General features: G+C 36.8%; 4 protein-coding genes across 7 annotated transcripts; 1 reads left to right on the top strand and 3 right to left on the bottom strand.

Annotated features, from left to right (window-relative positions):
• Positions 1 to 195: 195 nt before the first annotated feature.
• LOC149405577 (protein BREAST CANCER SUSCEPTIBILITY 2 homolog B-like) lies at positions 196 to 7,016 on the bottom strand. 3 transcript variants are annotated; one of them, XR_016295535.1, is made up of 22 exons: positions 6,790 to 7,016; positions 6,555 to 6,701; positions 6,363 to 6,461; positions 4,950 to 5,942; positions 4,740 to 4,864; positions 4,502 to 4,656; positions 4,112 to 4,234; positions 3,827 to 4,030; positions 3,659 to 3,740; positions 3,528 to 3,578; positions 3,349 to 3,424; positions 3,156 to 3,267; positions 2,864 to 2,935; positions 2,460 to 2,658; positions 2,196 to 2,378; positions 1,897 to 2,042; positions 1,769 to 1,831; positions 1,443 to 1,653; positions 1,165 to 1,329; positions 993 to 1,077; positions 815 to 881; positions 196 to 233 (listed from the first exon to the last, which is right to left on the bottom strand). XR_016295535.1 is itself a non-coding variant. In XM_089607314.1 (21 exons), the coding sequence occupies exons 1-20, from the start codon at positions 6,923 to 6,925 to the stop codon at positions 1,021 to 1,023; spliced, it is 3,399 nt and encodes a 1,132-aa protein (XP_089463440.1). In that variant the 5' UTR covers positions 6,926 to 7,016; the 3' UTR covers positions 334 to 918; positions 993 to 1,020. The 3 variants fall into 3 exon arrangements, 2 of the variants coding, with proteins under 2 accessions (XP_089463440.1, XP_089463439.1); XM_089607314.1 differs by lacking the exon at positions 196 to 233 and having other exon boundaries at positions 334 to 918; XM_089607313.1 differs by lacking the exon at positions 196 to 233 and having other exon boundaries at positions 334 to 881.
• A 1,954-nt stretch (positions 7,017 to 8,970) lies between these two features.
• On the top strand, positions 8,971 to 15,379 carry LOC149405576 (MATE efflux family protein). 2 transcript variants are annotated; one of them, XM_089607308.1, is made up of 13 exons: positions 8,971 to 9,309; positions 9,649 to 9,776; positions 10,048 to 10,206; positions 10,315 to 10,448; positions 10,692 to 10,827; positions 11,900 to 11,996; positions 12,103 to 12,203; positions 12,337 to 12,500; positions 12,903 to 12,974; positions 13,097 to 13,213; positions 13,629 to 13,724; positions 13,806 to 13,927; positions 14,817 to 15,379. In XM_089607308.1, exons 1-13 carry the CDS (start codon positions 9,059 to 9,061, stop codon positions 14,878 to 14,880), a joined length of 1,641 nt encoding a protein of 546 aa, XP_089463434.1. In that variant the 5' UTR covers positions 8,971 to 9,058; the 3' UTR covers positions 14,881 to 15,379. The 2 variants fall into 2 exon arrangements, with proteins under 2 accessions (XP_089463434.1, XP_089463435.1); XM_089607309.1 differs by having other exon boundaries at positions 9,652 to 9,776; positions 14,817 to 15,376.
• On the bottom strand, positions 15,373 to 16,902 carry LOC149405575 (uncharacterized). Its single transcript, XM_089607312.1, has 2 exons — positions 16,368 to 16,902; positions 15,373 to 16,194 (listed from the first exon to the last, which is right to left on the bottom strand). Exons 1-2 carry the CDS (start codon positions 16,442 to 16,444, stop codon positions 15,486 to 15,488), a joined length of 786 nt encoding a protein of 261 aa, XP_089463438.1. The 5' UTR covers positions 16,445 to 16,902; the 3' UTR covers positions 15,373 to 15,485.
• Positions 16,903 to 19,007: 2,105 nt separating this feature from the next.
• LOC149405574 (BRISC complex subunit Abro1-like protein) lies at positions 19,008 to 21,083 on the bottom strand. Its single transcript, XM_089607310.1, has 3 exons — positions 20,110 to 21,083; positions 19,468 to 19,570; positions 19,008 to 19,333 (listed from the first exon to the last, which is right to left on the bottom strand). Exons 1-2 carry the CDS (start codon positions 21,007 to 21,009, stop codon positions 19,514 to 19,516), a joined length of 957 nt encoding a protein of 318 aa, XP_089463436.1. The 5' UTR covers positions 21,010 to 21,083; the 3' UTR covers positions 19,008 to 19,333; positions 19,468 to 19,513.
• Between the last annotated feature and the right edge of the window lie 538 nt (positions 21,084 to 21,621).

Raw genomic sequence — 21,621 nt, 5'->3', positions numbered from 1 at the left:
ATAGTACGGGGCAATCTTGCTGCCACATTCAGAAAAGGACAAATCTTTGTTCAATAATATATATATATATATATATATATATATATATATATATATGAGTAAATAAAAGAGAGATATTCCCGTGAGAGGCACAATTACACATAAAGGTCATGAATGGGAGAAAATATGCAGATATTCTTTATCTTCTGATCAGAAGATATGCTCTGCAAAATGTGGCATTTTATTTGTGCCATCTGTTGAAATACAGTAAAACAAAATCAAGCAAAAAGAAAAAAGGCAACACAAATTTTCAAAAAAGTATTCGAGAGTGATCTTCATAAAATGATACATTGTCTGGTCAATGGTAACAGAATTAGAAGAATATCATGAAAGTGCAATAGCGCTCAATCCGAGTCACGCGTAAATGATGTAGTGGCAATGGTTTTAGCTCACAAAATACCTTTATACAATTTTTTTTTTTTTTTTTTTTTTTTTTTGTGTGACAAGACAAATTGAAAGGTGATGATCTCTTTTCCAGAGCTGGTAGTACTACCAGTATTATCTCAAACATACTAACATTAAAGTTTATTCTATAACTCAGCATAAAATTTTACATGACTACATTAAACAGTCAGTTTGAACATATAAGTTTTTACAGGCAAAAATAAACTGATGATTTACATAATTGGCTTGCCCATAAGAAACCAGAAGAACCGTTAGTTTTGTTCATGAATCTTCCAAAATTATCTCCACTTCGTGCTGATATTTTATAATCTCAATGAATTATTTTTTCGAAGTATGTGTTGTGTGAAAGGTTTTCCATAAGGAATCTCACCAATTAAACACCGGGGATGAACCTTGTCACCAGCGCTGAAGTGAGAAGAAATTCCTTAGCTTGGAATCTGGACCGATCAGCAGAAAAATAGCGAATTTCAGTATCTAAGATCAATACATACACATCAGATCAAAATATTTGGAATTTGTTTGAACAGCTATGTTAGACTAAGACTAACCGAGTTGAGGTAGTTTGGTTTTTCTCCATTAGCTCTTACAATCACCAACGACAAATAAAACCTTCTCTCTAAGCTTATCAATGGTCTGCAAAAAGATTAAGAGATAAATTAGGACCTACATTTAAAAAATCTCTGCCAAGAGTTGTGTGAGTGTAAGTTATGAAATTCAGACCGAGTGTGAATATTTGCCCCATCTTTCGGCAGAGAGAGCTGCGTCTTTCAGGTGAGAACGTGAAGCGTCGAAACTCGAAAAATATGTCGAGTTCTCTGAAGCCTCGGCTACCCAAAGACGATTCGTTTGATCTTTTGCTCTCTTTATAAGATTACAGAAACCTATCTGCAAGAGATGTTTACGAAAGTTACTCCGTTTGATTACTATTTTTTTTTTATTATTATTGTTATAGGAAAAAACGGATTATGATAATGCACCTAAAATTGAAATTTACTCACAGTTGATCCTACAAGGTTGGGATTGAATGGTACAAAAGAATCATCATCGATGTGCGGGGAGCAGAAACATATTGCAAGTAAACAGTCAGAAAAATCTTCTGTATATCGTTCGGAGATAGAGCTATCTGTTACAAACACCCACTGATTCCTTTGGTGAGCAGCTTTGTAAACCTCCCCGACAAAGACGACAAAAGCGGCAATATCAAACTCACTACAACGTCCAAATCAAATTTGCAATATTTGGTTACTATGGTGATAACTTTCTCCGTGAAGAAACAATCTTTAGAATCAACTATTATTGTATGCCATGAGGTCAAACGGTTCACCTGGAAAGTGGAACTTCGCCCAATTTCGAGAGCAGTGCTGATTTGCGAGGCGTAAAGAACGGTCTGCAAAGGATGCATAAAATTAGTTACGAATCTCAACTTTATGAAAGTGGGACCAGAACGCTTACTTGAAATGTTCCATCGCTCGTGGAGACATAGGCTTCCAAATAGTGGATTCTCTTGCTTGCAAATAAATAGCATCTGTATTGATACCAGTGTTTGTGGGTAGAAGCCCCGCAACATTATATGCCTTTCCTTCAGCCAGCTTACTTTTCTGTCACATAAGAAACCGAAATAATCAAACAAATTTAAAGGGTATCCATAAATTATCCTGAAAAAAGATTCAGGATTCAAGCTATGCAGGTGAAAGGTGCCGAGGGATTACAGAGTACAGATGGCAAAAAAAAAAAGAAAAAAAAATGTTTACCTGCTTTTCTGTTGGGTTCCAGATTGTTATTAAGCCTACTATATGATTCCCTTTTTCTTCATTCTCTTTACTCGTAAGACCAACCACCCTTACCCTCATAAAGGGACTGACTTCCCTCTTATCTAAGCCAGCGTTTCCTAAAGCTCTCGCTATTGACTTTTCCATATCTGACTGCCGGATCACCTAATCCCCGACCTGTCACAATTAGTGATCTCGTTTTTTTTACATTGAAGCATTCCAGTCAGGCAAAGCGTGTGAATTCACCTCCAATTTCGCTTGATATTTTGTGAAGGAATTAATTTGATCTGGGCTCATCCCAGCCAATAAGACTTCAGGTTCAGAAGCTTTCTCAAGTAACTTCAAAAGCTTAGCCCCTTCTTCGCTATCACTATCATTATAGGTAACTGAATACTCAACGCCTCTCTGAAAGTCGGCCGCGATGCTCTCAACGATATTAGAGCGCCTGCACGAGGGAAAATAGCCCGTCGTGGTTTGAAAATGTGATTGGAAGATAGCAATCACTAAGGATATAGTTGCATTACACCACGCATAGCAGACAATATAGATATGTAAAAAGAGAAGGCCAAAACACAAAGCTTGTGGGGAAAAAATAAAAGTAGGTCAATTGCTTAAGCAACTTAAAGTGGGGTTTCCGGAAATTAAGTCACCTCTGGCTGTATGACTGCATTACTTCATTCTCCATCCTCTCTGACCTTACAACTGATCTTCCATCATTCAACCTTGATGCAAAGAGAATCAAATAACACACGTCACTGACAAGAGAAGATAGTTCAGCAACTTTACCCCAAATGAGGAGATGGGTTTAAGTTACGTCGAATTTGAAAAAAAATATATAAAAAGGTGGAAAATAGAGTGCCATCCTCTTTACAAAATTATTAGTAAAACAAAACAAAGGTAAAGCACGTTTCTCAAATAGAGGCCAAGTAACTATGAAATTACCGCTCCTTGTAGAGAACAGGATAAATCCTTGTTATTCCAACCAAAGTCATTGGCACAGCACCACCATTACTTTTGATGCATTTGAATGCCAATGGTATACCGACACCCTTACCTGCCAAATTATAATAAAAAGGCACATGAGAAAGAATGAAGACCAGCTTGCGAAAATCTATGCCTAGTATATCGCACTTACAGAATCCAAGTCTGTCGGCCCAGTGAGCTCTATATGTTCCATTTATGTGCAACACTAGATTAACTGTTCTTGCAACCTGCGGTAGAGCAGGACTTTAGAATTACATTATTAACAGGAAATAAACACTTCAGTTTTCACTTTTCACCCAAAAAAGACAAATCCTAAAGCAAGCAAAGAACCTCAATCGGCGAAACAGGACCAGCCCAGCCACACAAAGTTGCTCCCCAAATCTGTATATGAGAATGTGTTGTAAACAAAGGAGGGCGATATATCTGAAACAAACTGCAGATAGAAAAACTAAAAAAAATACCCGAAGCTTCTGTCCCACAAACAACTTTCCTGAAGCGAGCTGCTTTAACAGCAAAACATCCAGAAGAGCGTCCACTGAATACCTGCAAAACCCATTCTTAACATATTCTTATGCACCAAATAACAATAATCGTGTTCTGAGCATATAAGTTTGTGCTCATTTCCTTACCATCCATCAGTTAGCTCAACTCTGGCAGCAGTAACACTTTGATTCTCAGGATCTCCTACTGGTGAAGCACTCTCTTCTGTCTTCGGGTCATTATTTGAACGAATTGCTGAAATACACAGAATCATCATTGAACTAGGAGAAGCATCCCTTTCAAGAATTCTCTTAATTGCGGATCGGTGGCCATGATTTACTTCTCTTTCGTACCTGTACAAACTCATTTTACATTCAAATTTGCTGCATGAATAACTCAATGCCAGCACAAATTTGTATCAAGCAGTTCTATACCTATATTTCAATTCCTCAAGCACATTGGAGATTGTCAAAAAATTTCCAGCAGATTTAGCTGGATAGTGTCTCTCATAGCATGCCAGTTTCCATACAATCCACTGGTAGTGATTTTTGACCCACCTACACAAATTTTAGAACGATGCATGAAAGGTTAAGTAGACACAAGCATAACAGAACTTAATTGCTGTGATGTAGACAAGTAGACTACAAAGCATCTACAACCTAACTTATTTTCATCCATTGCAGGTGTTACTGCAGAGCAGTAAGCATCATTGGCAATCCAACTATACGGCACAAACAATAGTTTCGACCAATCTTGCTTTTTTAAAAATCTTATTAGTGCAACATTAATGGTTCCGGACGAAATAGAATTGGTGAGAGATTTACGCTTTAGAAGCATATTGGTCAGAAGCCCCTGAATGAATCAACATGTGGAAGAAAGCTTCCACACCTATACTTCTTACACCAAACTCATCAACAAACTTGTAATTTTCTGCATTGTCTGATCTGATGCATCTGAACTGCTCTGAGATTGACTCCACCTATACACATTTGGATAATAAAATGCTTTTAGTGCTGAGAAAATATATTACACTGTAAATATATAGCTACAATGCTATGTTACCATTTTATTGTCTGAAGGGGGACCTCCAAAATATTCCTTGATAGACATTCTTGTTCCTTGGAAAGGATATCGCATTGAAACCCTTCCTCTGGGACAAGAATGGTCGGAGGATAAAGTAGAAAAACCTGGTGTGACATGTAACATATATGAAAATGATAACATTTGATCCTTGAACGAAATAAATTATTTTGTAACACCAACGATATTTACCATTAGGAGCGAGAGAAACACTGTTTTTCATTGGGGTGAAAAACTTAGAATTACGTGGCCTTTTAAACGGAGACACAAAAGCTCCTGGTATTCTCCTCTTTTCACCAGCTGACTGACTATAATTTGCAGAAGCTGTCTCTATTGTATTAGATATATCAGCCAATGGCCTGCTTAGAGGATTCCCAAGTAGACGACTCTTCGAACCAATGCAATTCGCTGAAGATTTACTGACAAATGCATTGGATGTACCGAATCCATTATTCAGAGACTGCTTCCCATTTATCCTGCTAACATCATCTTGGCTAACTGCATCAAATTTCCTGATCAGGTTGGTCCCTGAATGTTGCCTCTGTGAGTTCAATGGTGCATTCATTTGTTTGGAAGATGATCGTAATGGAGATACAAAATTCTTACTCGCCAGGGAACCATTTTCCCAGTTAGATGGGGTGTCAACCATGTCTTTCTTTTTTACAGAAAATGAAAAATCTAAACTGTCCGTATCATCTACATCTAAGAGAGACCCTGACTCTGAATCATTAAGAAGACTCTTTGCACGATTCAAAGCATCACTCGAAACTGATATTGATCTTCCGCCTGCTGTTTGGAACTTGACTGGGGGTGGTTTACCAGCTGAGTTCGGCATTCTAGATTCTATCAGCCTTGGCATCGCTTCATTTTTATGTCTACTATGGCTTGAATCGGTAGATTTAGTACTAAACATCGACAAAGATCTTGGCACCGAGGCAGGTTCCAAGGTTCCACAATGGCTGATGTCTGCTCTTGCTTCCACGTGAGAAGCATTTTGCCACGCAAAATGCAAACCACCAGGAGATTGGAAACCCTTAGAATCTTCGGAATCATTATCTTCATCCAATCCCAATAACGCCTTTGCTCTGGCCAGACCGTCCGAAGAAACATTGACCGTTTTCCCCGACCCAGTCTGGAAAAAGGAATTAGGATTATCACATTTAATATCTCTAGCTTTCGCTAGGCCTGCAAACACATGGAGATAAAATATTTTATTGGATTGGACCAAATCAAGCCCGTATTTTCATTTCCCTGAGAACCATAACAGCTGAACCACTTTTTGTATTTCCATAACAACCCAATTCCTCTCTGAAACCAAACAACATAATCCGACAAAAATACAAAAAAGTAAAAAAACTAGAGAGTTTTCCCATGAATATTGTCACAACATCAATAGCGAATTGCAAAATGTAAATTTGACACAAATACTCAGCCATTAAGTATCCCTCAAACAAGACTAATTAATCTACAAGTTTGGACATGTATCGGGTATGTCTCATTGCAACTGTAGTTGAAATAATCACCAGCTAACCAAAAAGTAAATTAACTTACAAAACTAAGGGACGCCAAGATTTTTTTTCTTCTTCAAGAAAGTATGAGACAAACCTGAGTACTCGGCATCAATGTCCCCTGGAACTGAAAAGCCTCGAGGAATCGAAGACTGTTTCACCGGAGTTTTCATACGAGCTTGAGCAGTTTTATGTCCTAATTTTAGCACACAGTACATAGAAATTGAGTTTATAATGTTCGCCTAACAAAAAGCATAAATTAGCAATTTTGACAAATACGGATAAAGACCTGAATCGATTGAACAATCTCCGCCAAGAACTGACATTGCTTTTTCAATCGAAGACTGTTTTATGGGAACAGACCTCCCTAGTCCAGTTTTGAACATCGGAGCTTTCTTCAACCCGCATTCATTTTCCTCCGACAACTTCGAACAACCTGCGACAAAAAAAAAACAATGGAATTTGCTGGGTAAACTAACACAGAGGCAAAGAGATAAAGTTCTGAATTAAACAAATTTGGCGACCTTGAGACAATAGATCGGCCATTGAAGGAAGATGACGAGTGCTCGGAGCATCAGTCGGCTCGGCATCGGGTTCCGGAGGGGCGATTTCCCAGCGGAAAGTATCGCCGGTGCCGGAAATGATCTGCCACGCACACATTTTCCCGACAAGACGAGAAGCCTAGGGTTTCCTTGCCTTGATCGATCGAACTTCTCTCATACGCTCTGTTGATTTCCGCGAAAATGAAAAGATGCTCTTTTTTTAGGCGGGAACGTCAAAAAAAGAGGGTTTTGGAGGGTACTTGGTAATTTCCTAAGGGAAATTTCATAAATTCATTTTGTATACATCATTTATGGTTAGATTTGTTAGTTACTTTCGAGGGAAAAAAAAAAAAAGATTTATTAGGTATTAACTTATGGAAATATAATTTTGTCGCGTTTTTAGATAAATGTACCCCTGAAATTCCAAACCTAATTATTGGTTGCGTTTGGTTTAAATTAAAAAGTTCTGTTTTTGTTTTTAAAAAAAACTAAACTGATTATCTGGTGTTTGGCAAAAACTTCAAAAGCGATTTTAGATTTTGTACATGAGATACAAAAGCTAGTATTCTTAACTTTTAGAAAAAGTGTTTTTAAGTTGGGTATATAAATTACTATATATATATATGTATATAAATAAGTATATTAATAATAATTATTTAATTATTAAGAACATATCTATTTTAGTCTTTTTACTATAATATATTTATTTTACCAAACGCTAAATCAATTTTTGTTACCAGCAACAACTGTTTTATAAACAGTTTACCAACACTTTGCCAGTTTTTGAAAAAAAAACACTTTTTTTTAAAAAAAAAGCTATGTCAAACGAGGCCATTATCTCATTCCTTCGACTCTCCCTCTAGCTCTCTTATTAGTAAAATGTGACTTTTGACATTTTTTTTTTACCAAAATTACATTTTCTGAAAAGAAAAAAAATCACTTGTTTTTTTTTCAATTTAAACTTTGTTGTTTAATAATATATTGGATATCATTGGATTTCGTCCTATGGTGTTTATGGACAACATCAACTCCTTTTGGAGTTGTTGTTTCTTCGAATTTTTTAATTTTTAACAATTTGAATTTATCGAATTTCAACGGAAGTCGACATATTCAAATTTTTAAATTTTAAAATTTGATGGGTATTAGAGACTCCAAATAATTTTAATGTTCATGAGGAAATTACCTTATTAGTTATTTTCCCGTTACAATTTTTTATGCTTTCTCTACTCTCTTACCTACGAAAATTTCATATAACGAGTTCAAGGCCTCTTTCATCGTGTTCAGCTTTTTCTTCATTGGCATTGGCTCCAAAAAATTTGTAATTATGATCTTCCTTTAGTGATCGACAACCTTGGATGTCCTCCAAATCCTCGTGCATGAGCCTCAAAATTACAATATTGAAGCGGGTTAATTGAGTCAAATGACTAGCTGACGAATAATACATTGAAGGGAAAATGACACATATATGCCACGTGTTTAAGTAAAATATTGAATTTAACATTTATTTTTCAAAAATGTCGAGTTCACCTCTTGTATAATTAAAAGCCCTATAAATCATATTTTTATTGGTTTTTAATTAATGTTGAGTATGATATTTATATGTGAACCTCATTTCACTCTTATTCGTTTGTGTCTTATAGTCTCATATATAATTTATTAAAATAAATAGTTAAAAAAATCTCTAATCCCTAATTTTGAAGTTGAAGTAAATCAAAATAAACTTATAAAAGTCATACCTCACAAATATGGCCAAACTCATTCCTTTCATAATATTGTGCATGCATGCAAGTAATCTAAATACTCTATATCCCTAGCATCTCTAATTTGGTTAGAAGTCCAATTCTCCACTTATCTTAAAGATAATAATGATAATATTTATAAATTAAATTAGTATTTATCATTTACTCTTATAAATTTGATATAAAATAATGTATAAATAAATATTGTTCCACCCTATTTTTTAAAAATAGGTAAAGTTTAATTTTATTTAAAAAAATAATCCGAAATAAATTAAATTAATTGATCAATTTAATCTATTTCGATTTGATACAAAATGAAACTTGACTAGAATAATTAGAACAATAATTTTATTTTTATTTTATTTTATTTTATTTATTTATATATTTATTTTTACTGAAGATATTTTCAATTAGCGCGAAATGCATGAGCCAAACGAAAATCTAATGGCTTGCAAATAACAGCCGGAGATTCTCTATCTCTTTCTTAAAGATTCTTTAGCCAAGCTTCAACAATGGCGATCGGTCTCTGGCGACATACACTTCTCTGTCTCCACTCGCCGAAGACCGCTTCTTCGCCGTCCGAATCGCAGCAGCTCTTCGCCGGAAACCGGTACTTCGTCCGTCTCCGGACATTTCCGAGAAAATCATCATCGAAGAAAAACTCCGCGCAAGAGCCTAAATTGAACGCCGGTCCAAAGCCAGACCGCCAGAGCGAGGAAAAAGACCGGTCTGGTTTCGGATCGTCTTTTCTCGAACGCTTAAGGTTCGTCTTTAGCTCATTCGGCGCTTTCGGAATCTTCTTGTGTGTATTCGTTGAGGCTGTAGATCTATGCGGTTTAGGAAGTGGAAGATTGTTGTTTAAGATAATCTACTTTCTTGTGCGTTTTCTGATTATGGAAGATCTTAATTGCATCAACAGTATTTGCCTAAAAATGGTTAGCTGAACACTGATTTTTTTTTTTTTTTAGTTTCTACAAAGCTAAGAGGCCAAAACTAGTTATTGGATTGAAAGCTCACCAAAATTCACTCCCTTTTTTTACAAAACATATAAAGTGAATCGACTTTGGTTTGTTAAAAGAAGCAATTTTTGTTGCAATTTCAGCAGTGGCAGAATTATTCAGTTTGATGGACTAGTCCCGGAGATATTATCGATTGCATTGCCGGCTGCTTTGTCTCTGTCTGCCGACCCGATCGCATCTTTGGTTGATACCGCCTATGTTGGTCACATAGGTAATTTTTATTTTATTTTAAAATAAACTATATATTGTATTAACCATAGAGAATGGAGAAAATAACCCCAAGGGATTGGTCTAGTGGTAAGAGTGATCCTTGGGACTTGTCGGCCCCGGAACGAAAAATAAATTATATGGGGATAAAATACAACCAAAGTGAGACTTCTTTGAATCTAGGAAAAAAGACTAGGAACATAGGTAAACACTATTGCTGGTGTAATATTTCTTTGTACTATACAGTTCCGCAGCTATACATTTTTTTTTTCCAGGGTCCGCTGAACTTGCGGCGGTTGGGGTTTCGGCTACGGTATTCAATTTGATTGCGAAGTTCTTTAATGTTCCGTTACTCAACGTCACGACATCTTTAGTCGCGGAAGAGCGTGCATTGGCAAGTAACAACAATGATTTTTCAACTCAAGCGGGTGGTGGTATATTTTATGGGGATTCCCATTACTTATTTCCATGACTTTATCAAGTTCTCGTGGATTATGTTATTAATGGTGTTTTTCTTTTTGCTGATAAATTATATCTTCAAGGAGGATTCCAGAGCAAGAAGTACCTTCCGTCAATATCAACCTCATTATCTCTAGCTGCTATTATTGGCATTTCAGAGGCCATTGCTCTTTCTCTTGGCTCGCCCTTCCTAATGAGTATCATGGGTATACCAACTGTATGTCGTGCTTAGCCGTTTATCCCCATTTAAGCGCTTCAGATCCAAAATGTTCATTTTTAGTGGGAATGCCAAAAAATAAAAAAAGTATTGAACCCTTGCTATTATGTTGTAGCCTTGATATTTTATCTACAAGTTTTTGTGAGCAGCCTCGTATATTTTGATTTTTGTAGTTTAAAAAAAAAAACTTTGGTTATGCTTTGTATAGTTATTTAACGAAGTTTTTTCTTCGGCTGTGTATAGGATTCACCGATGTGGGAACCTGCCCAACAGTTTCTTACCTTGAGAGCCTTTGGTGCTCCACCGATCGTTATTGCACTAGCTGCACAAGGCTCATTTCGTGGATTTATGGATACAAAGACTCCTCTATATGCAATTGGTAAAAAAAAAATCCCCTTGGCTCATTTGATTAGCAAATTATTCATAGTTTTGATCACATAAAAATTAATCTTTTATTTTTTATATGATTGGGTTGCATATATAGTAATTTAAAATGTAAGAATTCTGAACTAATTGATTAAACAATGAGCCAATATTTTAAATGTAAGTAAACGGTCAACACCTTAAGTTTGAATTTCAACATATAATTCAAGTACAATACAAATACTGCAAACAAGCTACATTGATACAACTCATCTAGATGTTTATTCAAATTTCTTTAAAATATAATGTAATAATCATCTTTTGGTGGTTTTTCCATGATTAAAACAATGCATTGGCTGTGATAAACAATTACACAGGGTTCAGGTGCATAGATAGACTATAACTAATGGTGATTGTGGTGATGATCATGATACATGAAATGTATGTTTTTTCCATGCTTATTAAGCTTAAGTTTGTTTATTCAGATTTTTTTTCCGTAGATTTAGGTCCCGTGATCCTTTTTATGATAGTCCGTCCATTTACGTTTTATTCTTTGAAGTGTATTTTTTTTTTGTTTTACTGTTTTGAGACAGCCCATGACTAGGCGTTTTAGCAATCTATTATCGAGTTTAGAAACTCATTCTCGTTACTTAATCTCGTTCAACATTTTTTTTCCCTAATACATCAAGGCTGTGCATTAAGGATCCTATACATGTTTCATTCTGGGATTTGTAGGGAACTTATTCCATAAATATAGTATTTAACTGTATATGTATATTTAAAAAAAAAAAGAAACTCGAAAATAAAATAAAAAAGGGGAAAAAGAAAGCTTCTACTATGAAGAAGCAAAATACAATCTAGAAAACGCTAGGTCAATCTCTGGAAAGATCAGAGAGGCTAAAAGAGCTAAAATCGGTATCGAGTGTCGCGAGCCAAAAACCTATGGACCGGAAAAGATAGTCCCAAAAACTGTCGAAGCAAACAATAGCTTCTTCAAAAGTACATTTATTCCGAAGCTTCCAAATGGCCCAGCAGACAGTGAAAAAGATGTATATGTATATGACCGATTGCCATTTCTGGATTATCAGTTACCGGGAACTTGCTCAATGCTATATTGGACCCAATCCTTATATTCACTTGTGGTCTTGGAATCAGCGGCGCAGCTATTGCTACTGTGATTTCTGAGTACGTCAAAATGATGTGGTAAACTTGTATTACCAGCATGATTCAGAACTTGATGTTCTCTTTAAACTGTTACTATATCTTCTGACATGCCTTATATATTGTCTAGATATTTGATTGCTTTCATTCTTCTCTGGAAGTTGAGTGCCAACATATTGCTTGTTCCTGGTAGCATTGACGGGAGAAGAATAATTCGATATCTCACATCTGGTATGTTTTTTTTTTTTTTTTTATTTTTTTTATTTTTTATTTTTTTATAATCGCTTACAAAGCATATAATATATTATGTAAAAAGAATACACACCGGGTATAATATTCTTGGTACTTTTGTTGTATTCTTTAGGTGGTCTTCTTATTGGAAGAAGTGTAGCAGTGCTCGCAACCACCACATTAGCTACATCTTTGGCTGCAAGAGAGGGTCCTATACGTATGGCCGGCCATCAAATTTGCTTCCAAGTTTGGCTGGCAATATCATTGCTTACGGATGCTTTGGCACTTGCTGGTCAGGTGTTGCACTATTTACACCTTTGTCGGGTTATTATTAGCATTACATATCTTTCTCTGATAAATACTTTAGATGTTATAGCTTGTACTCATAAAGATTTTGAATCTATACTTTCAAGAGGATGTTACTATATGATCCAATGATCTACATGGCGGATTAATTAGTATCAGACTCTGTGATGGTGAATTATTCACAGCCTATTCCATACTCGAAATAAATTTGTAACCACGAAAATTTTACCATTTGTAGTTGCAGTCTTTAGTTTTTTTTTGCAGCATTGCGTTGTAACTATGTTCCAGTCCGACGGAGTTTTCGTTCGTGTTTACTTTTGTATCAACTGGTACAAATATTATTTGATGCATCATCTAAATAATTTCTTGAATTTTTTTTCCTTCTTTCTCTAGGCACTTCTTGCTAGTGGTTACTCTGAAGGAAATTATGAACTAGCACGCCAGGTGATTTACAGAATTCTACAGGTAACAACGCTCCTATGGCTTCTTTCAATTGACATCGGGGCTCTGTTCCCTTTATACAAGGGAACTATTTTTAGATGACATGGACCGGTTTAATATTTTGTTTCTCATGTTTCATCGAGCAGATTGGTTTGACGATGGGAATTGGCTTGGGTGTAATATTATTCCTTGGTTTTGGAGCTTTTTCTGGCTTATTCACCACCAATCCAGAGGTTTTGGATGTTGCGTGGTCCGGTTTATTTGTAAGTCACAAACAACATGCAATACCTTGATTGCTTAGCTTTCTCAACACTTTTTGGCCCATTAGTAGAGATGGCATTGGTCGTTCGTATGGAAGTCTGAGTTGTTTTATGGGGAAATATCATAGAAATCCCTTGTGTTTTAGCAAAATACTACCGATCCTACCTTTTCTTAAAGTTGATCATAAATCTCTTGCGTTTGCTTTCATAAAGTGTCATGACCATCTCTTACAAATTTTACAATGAATCCTTTTGTAAAAAAAAATTGGTGACTTTTCTGTATGATACATTTTTTTTACAGAATAATGTTCCTTTTTAAAAAATACTTTAAAATGAAAATAAAAAGCACTATTTTTCCTCTAATTGCCTTTAACAATATCGTGTGGCCGATATTAAGATGGGCGTATTTGATCCTCAGTTTGTTGCCGGTTCTCAGCCAATGAATGCTATAGCATTTGTGATTGATGGACTTTATTATGGAGTCTCCGACTTTGAATACGCCGCCTATTCCATGGTAATTCTTCCGGTCATGCTCATTATGATTTGATTATCCAAAATATTATTCTTTGACATCCTTGAATTTTTCTCCGTGCAGGTTGTGGCCTCCCTAATTTCTTGCGTATTCATGCTTGTGACCGCTCCTACATTTGGCCTTGCTGGAGTCTGGTCGGGTTTGTTTCTCTTCATGACATTGCGTGTAGTTGCTGGTTTTTGGAGGTAAGTAATTTTTTATATATTTTTATCTTTTTTTTTTCTTTCTATTTTTCACGAGGCAATCAAGCGATAGCCCCATCTTTATAGGTTTTGGTAGTTCTGTAAATTATACTTTTTGGAGTTTGTCTGGTTTGAGAAAGAAAAATTGGTCAGGGTCTCGTGGATATTAGTCGGGTTTAACCCGGACACCACGGTTATAAAAAAAATAAAAATAAACTCGAATTCCCTTTAAAATAAAATTTTGAGTGCCATCTTTGTAAACATGAATAGGTGCGTTTTTTATTTTTATTTTCTTTACAATTTGTCCCACAAAAGTATCTAATTTACCTAGCCTAGACTAAGATTTTTAAAAGTTTATGCTACTATTTTTTAATACTTAAAATAGAGTACGCTTTTATCCGAAAACTAAAACTATCTATTGGACTTATTAGCAACTATGTATTTGATGTGTTGATTTTGTGTAGGGATTAAAAAAAATCCATTGTTTAACAAACTTATTCCCCCCAAAAAAAAAAAGTTGGTCAAGCATAACGAAAAATTCACACAACTCTCGACTGAGCCTTGGTTGAAGTTTATGATTGTGACTGATTCAAGGAGCATTATAATAGTATTTCTTGTAATATCTGAACATGATACACCATTCTTTATAGAAGTTAAAAAAAAAAAATCTAGAGAATTATTTGCATCTATGCATCTGAATTGTGTTTCACTTCCAACTCAATTGTGGACAATTTAAATCAGAGTTATTTTGCAATGTTCTTTCGTGGCTGTGGTAAATACTGGATTTGCTCGAACCTTTGAACGTAGTTTTGGTTTCACTATTATGTGCCCCGAATTTGTGTCATCTCGTCGAATTGTTCAACGTTCGAGCGGTCTTTGTTTCTCTGAGCAGGTTGGGCAATAAAAGCGGACCTTGGAAACTGATATGGGACACAAAAGAGCTGGAAAGTGAGTGAAAACGAGCTTGAAAAACTCAATGTTTTCACACCAATCGAAATCGACCTTGGAACACAACTTGCACCACAGTTTTCGGGGCCCATCGTTCCTTTTGATCTCTCTCCAAAAGGTCAGAAGGAATCGAGATCGGCTTTTGATGACTGCCTAACCAGACAAGAATTAGTTTCTGCCAAAGCTCAGATATGGAAGCGCTTCAAGATCTGCTATTCGAATCTTGGACTGTAAGCTTAACTGAACTGTAGATAAAATATTCGGCCTAGAAATCCGAATAGGGCTGTACTGAATATCCCTTTTAGAAGAGGGGTAAAGGAAAAAAAAAGAAAAAATTATTAGGGTTCTACGCCAAGATGGCTTTATGATTTAGAGGCCAGCCATTCCATTCGAAGAAAGAAATATATTGTATGTAACGCATTAAGAATCTTAGCTACCATTCAAATCCCTAAAAATAAATAAGAACAAACATGAGGCTGATTAGGGTTGTAAGTAGTAACAAATACAAAACTAGGCTAAAGAGCAAAATCTTCTACATCACTACTTATAGTCATTGGAAAATAACCTACTTTTGGAAAGCACATGAAAATCTCCGGAATAATTATAATAATTATTATCCCTTGTTGGGGAACCAAATCTCGAGCTTCCCTTGCTCTTCAGACAATCCGAAATCGTATCCCGGCCTCAAGAACTCGAACTCATCGTAGAGATTCGGATGTGTCTCGTCCGTATGACTCGAATCGTCAACATCTTTACCCTTCTCTTGCCGCGGAGGAGAGCGTTCCCGATTCTCCGCGCAATCTCGGCTGCCCGAAGAACCGACCGATCCGCTCGCTCGCCCGAACTCAAGCACCGGACGATACTCGGAATCTTTACTCTCGCGCCTCGAAGAGCTCGGTTCGAATTTCGGTTTGGTATAGTCGTCCGTCTCGGCGGGACCCTCGTCGTCGGGGAAATTGAGCAGAGCCACGGGGCCGTACATGGCTCGAGCGGCCTCGTCGTAGGCTCGAGCGGCTTCGTGGGCCGTCGAGAAAGTGCCGAGCCAAAGCCTGCTCGGCCTCGTGTTTCTGTTTCTGACGTTGGGCTCGCGAATCTCGGCGACCCATTTGCCCCAAGTCCTTTGCCTGACTCCTCTGTAGCTACAGCCCGAGTTCTCGGGCCCGCCTTTTCCCGCCATACAACCTTTCTTCGACCCTTTCGCCGGCGATCTCAGAGCCCCTTCTCCGCCTCGAGAGCTTACACGAGTGTTGTAATCCTTCCACTCCGCCAAAGTGTCCAATATCGACTCGCTTCCGTTCCTTCTCTTCCTCGGCTTTTGGCCCCTGAAATATCACAACTCACCCCATTTTTTCTCACATCAAGTCATGTTTCATCATCCTAAGCTAACGTTTTTCTGTGTGTGTGTGTGTGATCACTCTAATCTTGAGTTTGAGTTTCAATACTAAAGGGAATAGAGGAATAGATAAATATAAGTAGAAGGTAGTGATGTACTTACTTGTGAACAGTCTCACTTGTCATATTCAAGCTTATTCGCTTCTCTTGTTGAGTTTCTCTCTGCTTCCTCAGGCTCATATAGGTAGTTATGGTATTTGGGTTTAACGTCGTTTTTCTTCTTCGCAGAAGAGGGGTTTTTTTTTTTAACTATTTTTTTTCCTTCTATAAATTTTGATTGATTTGTTCTGCAGTGAAAGGGGTTTAAGAGGAAGGGTTTTGCTATCTGTGTCTTTAACAGTCCTTGCTGTGAAATGGTTACTCTCTCAGCTCTGAAAACATCCAAAAGCACTGAAATAAATTTTCAGTCTTCGTCTTAGAGACGAAAGAACTGCTTATCGGGTTCTTCATTCAGTCCTCCTTGCGTTCTTCTCTCTCTCTCTCTGAATTGCTTGCTTTGAGCTTACCTGAGTATGAGGTAACCGATGACGTGGCAATTTGGATGACTAGTTTCCACGTTGCCTTTTTCTTGCTGCCCAAGAGACGAGTGTTTTTATTTTCCTTCTCTCTCTCTCTCTCTCTCTCTCTCTCTCTCTCTCTCTCTAAAAAGCAATACTGGACTAATCCAATATGGGCTTTACTAGCTTCGACAACAAGTCCATTAAGAAACCACTTCTTGAATCAGTATACGCGTTGTCAAAGCCAAATTGGATAAGGAGGCTTTAGTCAAATATATTATAATGTCTGTAGCTGGATTGTAAATTATTCCTTAAATGATTCATATGACCTCCACGCTGGTTTAGGATCAAAATCTAATATGTCTAATTTAATATAAAATTATGACTATTTTGCATTTTTTGGTACAAAAATACCCTCAATAAAACATTCTTTTATTTTTATTTTCGTTTTATTCTCTCTCTCTCCTTGTACTTAGCTAAGAAGACATTTTCAGTGATTTCATGCTCAAGAACGATTCTTAAAATTTTGAAAAAGTTTGTAAACAATTTATGAAAATCTGGAAAACCATTGAAGATTTATTGACATCGATGTCAATAAAAGACAAAAATGTCAATAAATCTTTAAACAAATTCTCACACACATATATATAGGGTTTTTCCAGATTTCCAAAAAAAAAATAAAAAATCTTCCTGGTGAAATTTTTTCTTGGTCGCGTAGGGCTAGGTAATCATAGGGTTTATGATAATGTGGGTTAGTTTTTTTTTAAGAGAAATAAGAGAAATAAAGTTAAGAAAATGATAAAAGGTAAAAAGATAATTACACAAAAAGTATGTAATATTTTTGGATTAAATTAAACATATTGAATTGAAGTTATAGTTTAGGAATAATCTCATTGTAATTTGCAACTATTTGTTATATGGTAAAGTTGAAACTATATTCTTTAGCAAACGGCATTTTGAGTTCTTTTCGGCTGAAAAGGTGTAATACTAATCCAGTACCAACGCTTTTTGAGATTCATGTTAATCGATTCCAATGACAAGGCAAACAAATCACTTTCTTAAGAGAAAAAAATTTCTTACGTTTGGCATCTGGTACACAAGTTTTACACAAACTCGGGGCCTCAAAAATTGAATCTCGTTTGACTGTCAGCTTATTTTTTTTTTTATTTTTTTTTTTAAATTGCGTTATTATATATATATAATATATATATAAAATGAGTTTTATTCGTTGGCTGTCCAATATTCAAACAAATTTTTGGCGTTATATATGATATGAATTTACGTAAACTTCTCTACTTTTTCCATAAATACTATTCGTCTATTTAAGAGGACGAATAAATACGAATAGTATTTATCAAAAAGAAAAAAAAAATATGAATAGCACATAAATAATAAATAACAGAAGAAAAAATAACACAAATTAGCCACCAAACTAAGATCTATTTCCATAGTTCAATCACTCCTACTTAATCCATCCCTCTTATTTTCGTCCTACTAAACAAGCCGTAAAATATTCAAAGTAACATTGCCCAATTTTTTCTTATTTTTTATTATTATTAAAAAAATACTTGAACCTTGTATATATATAAATAATTCACAATTGTCAATATATTATGGACGTGGTCTAAATAAATTTATTGACACTTGGTACACGTTTTATTTTTGCGACTATTTTACTAATTTTAGACAAACCATAATTATTGTGATAAGCGGACACATAATATTTCTTAAAGATCAGATATATGAAGTTCCACCTATTTTCATTTTCTGATTTAAATTAAAGAAATTCTGCAGGTGCAGATTCCACAAAGCCTAGGCTTCTTTCTTCATACCTTGGAACTTCGAACAAAATATGCCAAAACTCAAAGCAGAAAGACTGGGAATATGGGAATTCAAATTTCGACCCGATGCCAGCAATTATAATCAGCGGATTTTCTTTATTTATCTTTTTCTTTTTTTCCATCCATTGTGACTATATCATCTCAAAGCAGAAGTTAACCTTTCAAATTCATAGCATCAAAGTAATTGAACCCTAAAAGACCGACCAGAATGCGACAACAAAGCCTAGCTGGAACACCTCCGTCGATGATAATACAAGAAACTGGATCGAGAAGCGTAAATAGACATTACATGGAAAGCTACAAAAGAAGTTCCAACACATCCGATTCCCTTATATACGCACAGTAGTATAAAGGGTTGTGATACTGATACTCGTATAGAGAACTGAAAAATGACTGACGGAAAAATTCTCAGAAGCAACGTAATTATATTTTTTCCTTGGAAGCCATAGACCCTTTAAACCTACGTTGAGATATTTTCTGGTTTTCCCTTGTTTTTCTCTTTCAAGAGTACATATAAGAACATCGTACATATTTACGTACAAGACTAGGTGTGATCCTAAAAAAAAATGAATTTGCGAGAATAGATGTCAATCAGCCTGAATCTAGGAAGGAGAAGGTAGGATCGTACAAGAAGATCTCGTTCTCGAAAAGACTTTTGGCCAAATCTACTCCTTCGAGGTCTCCAAAAAAACTTCGCGCACGACTAGTTTCAACAGCCACCGTTGAGTTTTCTGATCATTAAAGGAATGGTTCAGGTACTGAATAACAGACCAAGAGCTAAACACATAAAATTCATCGATTATGGTTTGATTTGTTTCATTTATGTTCATTAGATGGAATTAAAAAACTACGATAAACAGATTACCTTGTTTTACAAAACATAACACCTTGTGCACAAATCAACCTCCTCGTCATTCCAACCCTGCAGACCTAGAAATTTTGATCCTCAACTTTTGATTTATCTTTTCCTGCAAAAAAAAAAAAAAAAAAAAAAAAAGCAGAGCTTCATTCAGCATATAAATAGTTATACTTCCTTAAATTTACCAATTACAAGAGAAGAACCTGAAATGCACGATTGAAACAGAAAGAAATCGGGCGAGAAGATAACCCACACTAAAGCGACAAGATCGCACATTTCTAACTCATCGATACAAATCAAATGACGTCAAACTGGCTGAACTAATGAATTCGTTGGCCAACAGAAACAAATATATAAATTCTACGTCGCTGCTCGCAAATGGCTGCTTTTCATTTCTTCAGAAGCAACAATGAATTGAAGCCTGACTTAAAACGACAATCATTATGGAATAATGAGGGGTTCTTATGCGAAAAATGGTCTCGAAGAGTGCTAAGAAGAAGTTTGTTTCAACATAAGCAATTGTGGAATAGAACTTGTAGTTCACTCCTAAAAGCCCAAAATCTTCTGATTTGAATACACTGACGAAGTGCCTTAAAAACAAGACTAAGCTAGATTCTTGCAAAACGAGACTCAAGCTATAACTCTCACCTGTTCAAGAACCTTCGTAGAACTCTTCTCGACGATGCTTGCCAAGCTCTCGATCTTCAAGAGCATCTTCTCGTAGAGGTCCTCCAGATCGGCGGTGTAACTCACAGCCTGGTTCCCAACCAGCTTCCTCAGCTGCGCGACCTCCAAACCCTCGGCTACGAAGTCCAATTCCTTCTGAGCCTTCGAGACTCGCTTCAGCCGAACAAGGCTCTCCTCACTGCAGTCCTCACTCATCGGCGACGCCCTCAGATCGCACTTCATCAGAGGGAACGGCGAGTTAGGGCTGAACGACCCGTAGTGCCCGCGAAACTCTGGCCCAATGTTGACAATGTCGACGGATTTCGCGTCGAACGACTTCGACGAAGGCCGGTACTGGTGCGCGCGATACTCGTGCGTGTGAATCGCCTGGTCCTGAGTCGGCGACGTGAAGAGGACGAAGACGCACGGCGAGAGACTCGTCGCTGAGGTCGGTGCGTTTCTGACGAGAACCGAGAGACCGGAGGAGAAGGACAGAGAATCCGAGACGGAAAATTCTCTGAGAGAAGGTCGGAGACTCGTTCTTCTCCGACCGGAAAACCATCCGATTACGGTTTCCCGGCCGCTGGATGACTCTCCGACGAGGCGACCTAGGGAAGAGGAATCGATCCGGCCAGCGGAGTCGTAGAAACTGTTGATCCCGCCGGAGCAGATGAATCCAGTCACGGTGGCGACGAGAGGAGATGAGGTCTCCGACGAGGAAGACGACGACGGAGAATCGTCGGAGAGGTTTGAGGGAGCGACATGGGCGACGTGGCCGAAGAGGAGGCCATCGACGGCGCCGGAGGATGAGGAGAATCGCTGGAGCATGGAGGCTAGGGTTGGGCCTGAGATCGCGATCTTCTGGAGAGGAAGGTCGTCCATGGCGGGTTTTTCTCTCTCTATCGACTGTAGAGAGAGAAATGAGAACAGCAAAAGGAATTCCAAGCACGAGCGACGAGTGTGGCTCTGGTTAACATCTCGGGTTAATAATACGACGTGCCGTTTTTTCCGTCTGAGAAAAATAATGTCGTTTATGGATAAGGCTATGTAATTTAATTAAAACAGAGTATTCATTTGGAAGACTAACCTAGAATGGGATACAATAAAAGAGGAAATGGCATTGTGTGCCTGTTTTGAGAATGTGGAGTTGTTATGCTATTTTTTTTTAATCTTTTTCTTTTAAAAATGTCTTATAGTATAAAATTTTACACTAAAAAGAGACATTGATTTGGAAACAAATGTGGAATAAGACATAAATGTCTAGGAAATCCACGTCTAAGATCCCCTAAGAAAATGACATATCATGCTACATTGTCTATAATGACGGGGTTTTGAAGTGAGTTCTAACAAACTTTTAAAGCTATCTCCCGTAGAAAATAATAAACTTTCGAGCTTTTAATGGGGCATATAAGAGTTGAACGCGACCCGACGACTCTCATAAATTATCATATAAGTGATTTTACTCGTTGTGTAAGGATTAAAAAAATAATAATT

This window comes from Urtica dioica, chromosome 2, assembly GCF_054948205.1.
Source record: "Urtica dioica subsp. dioica isolate 48M chromosome 2, U.dioica_male_clone48M_v1_H2, whole genome shotgun sequence".
NCBI lineage: Eukaryota > Viridiplantae > Streptophyta > Magnoliopsida > Rosales > Urticaceae > Urtica > Urtica dioica.
Note: the sequence above shows the minus strand (reverse complement) of the source record. Positions and strands in the feature narration are given on the sequence as shown.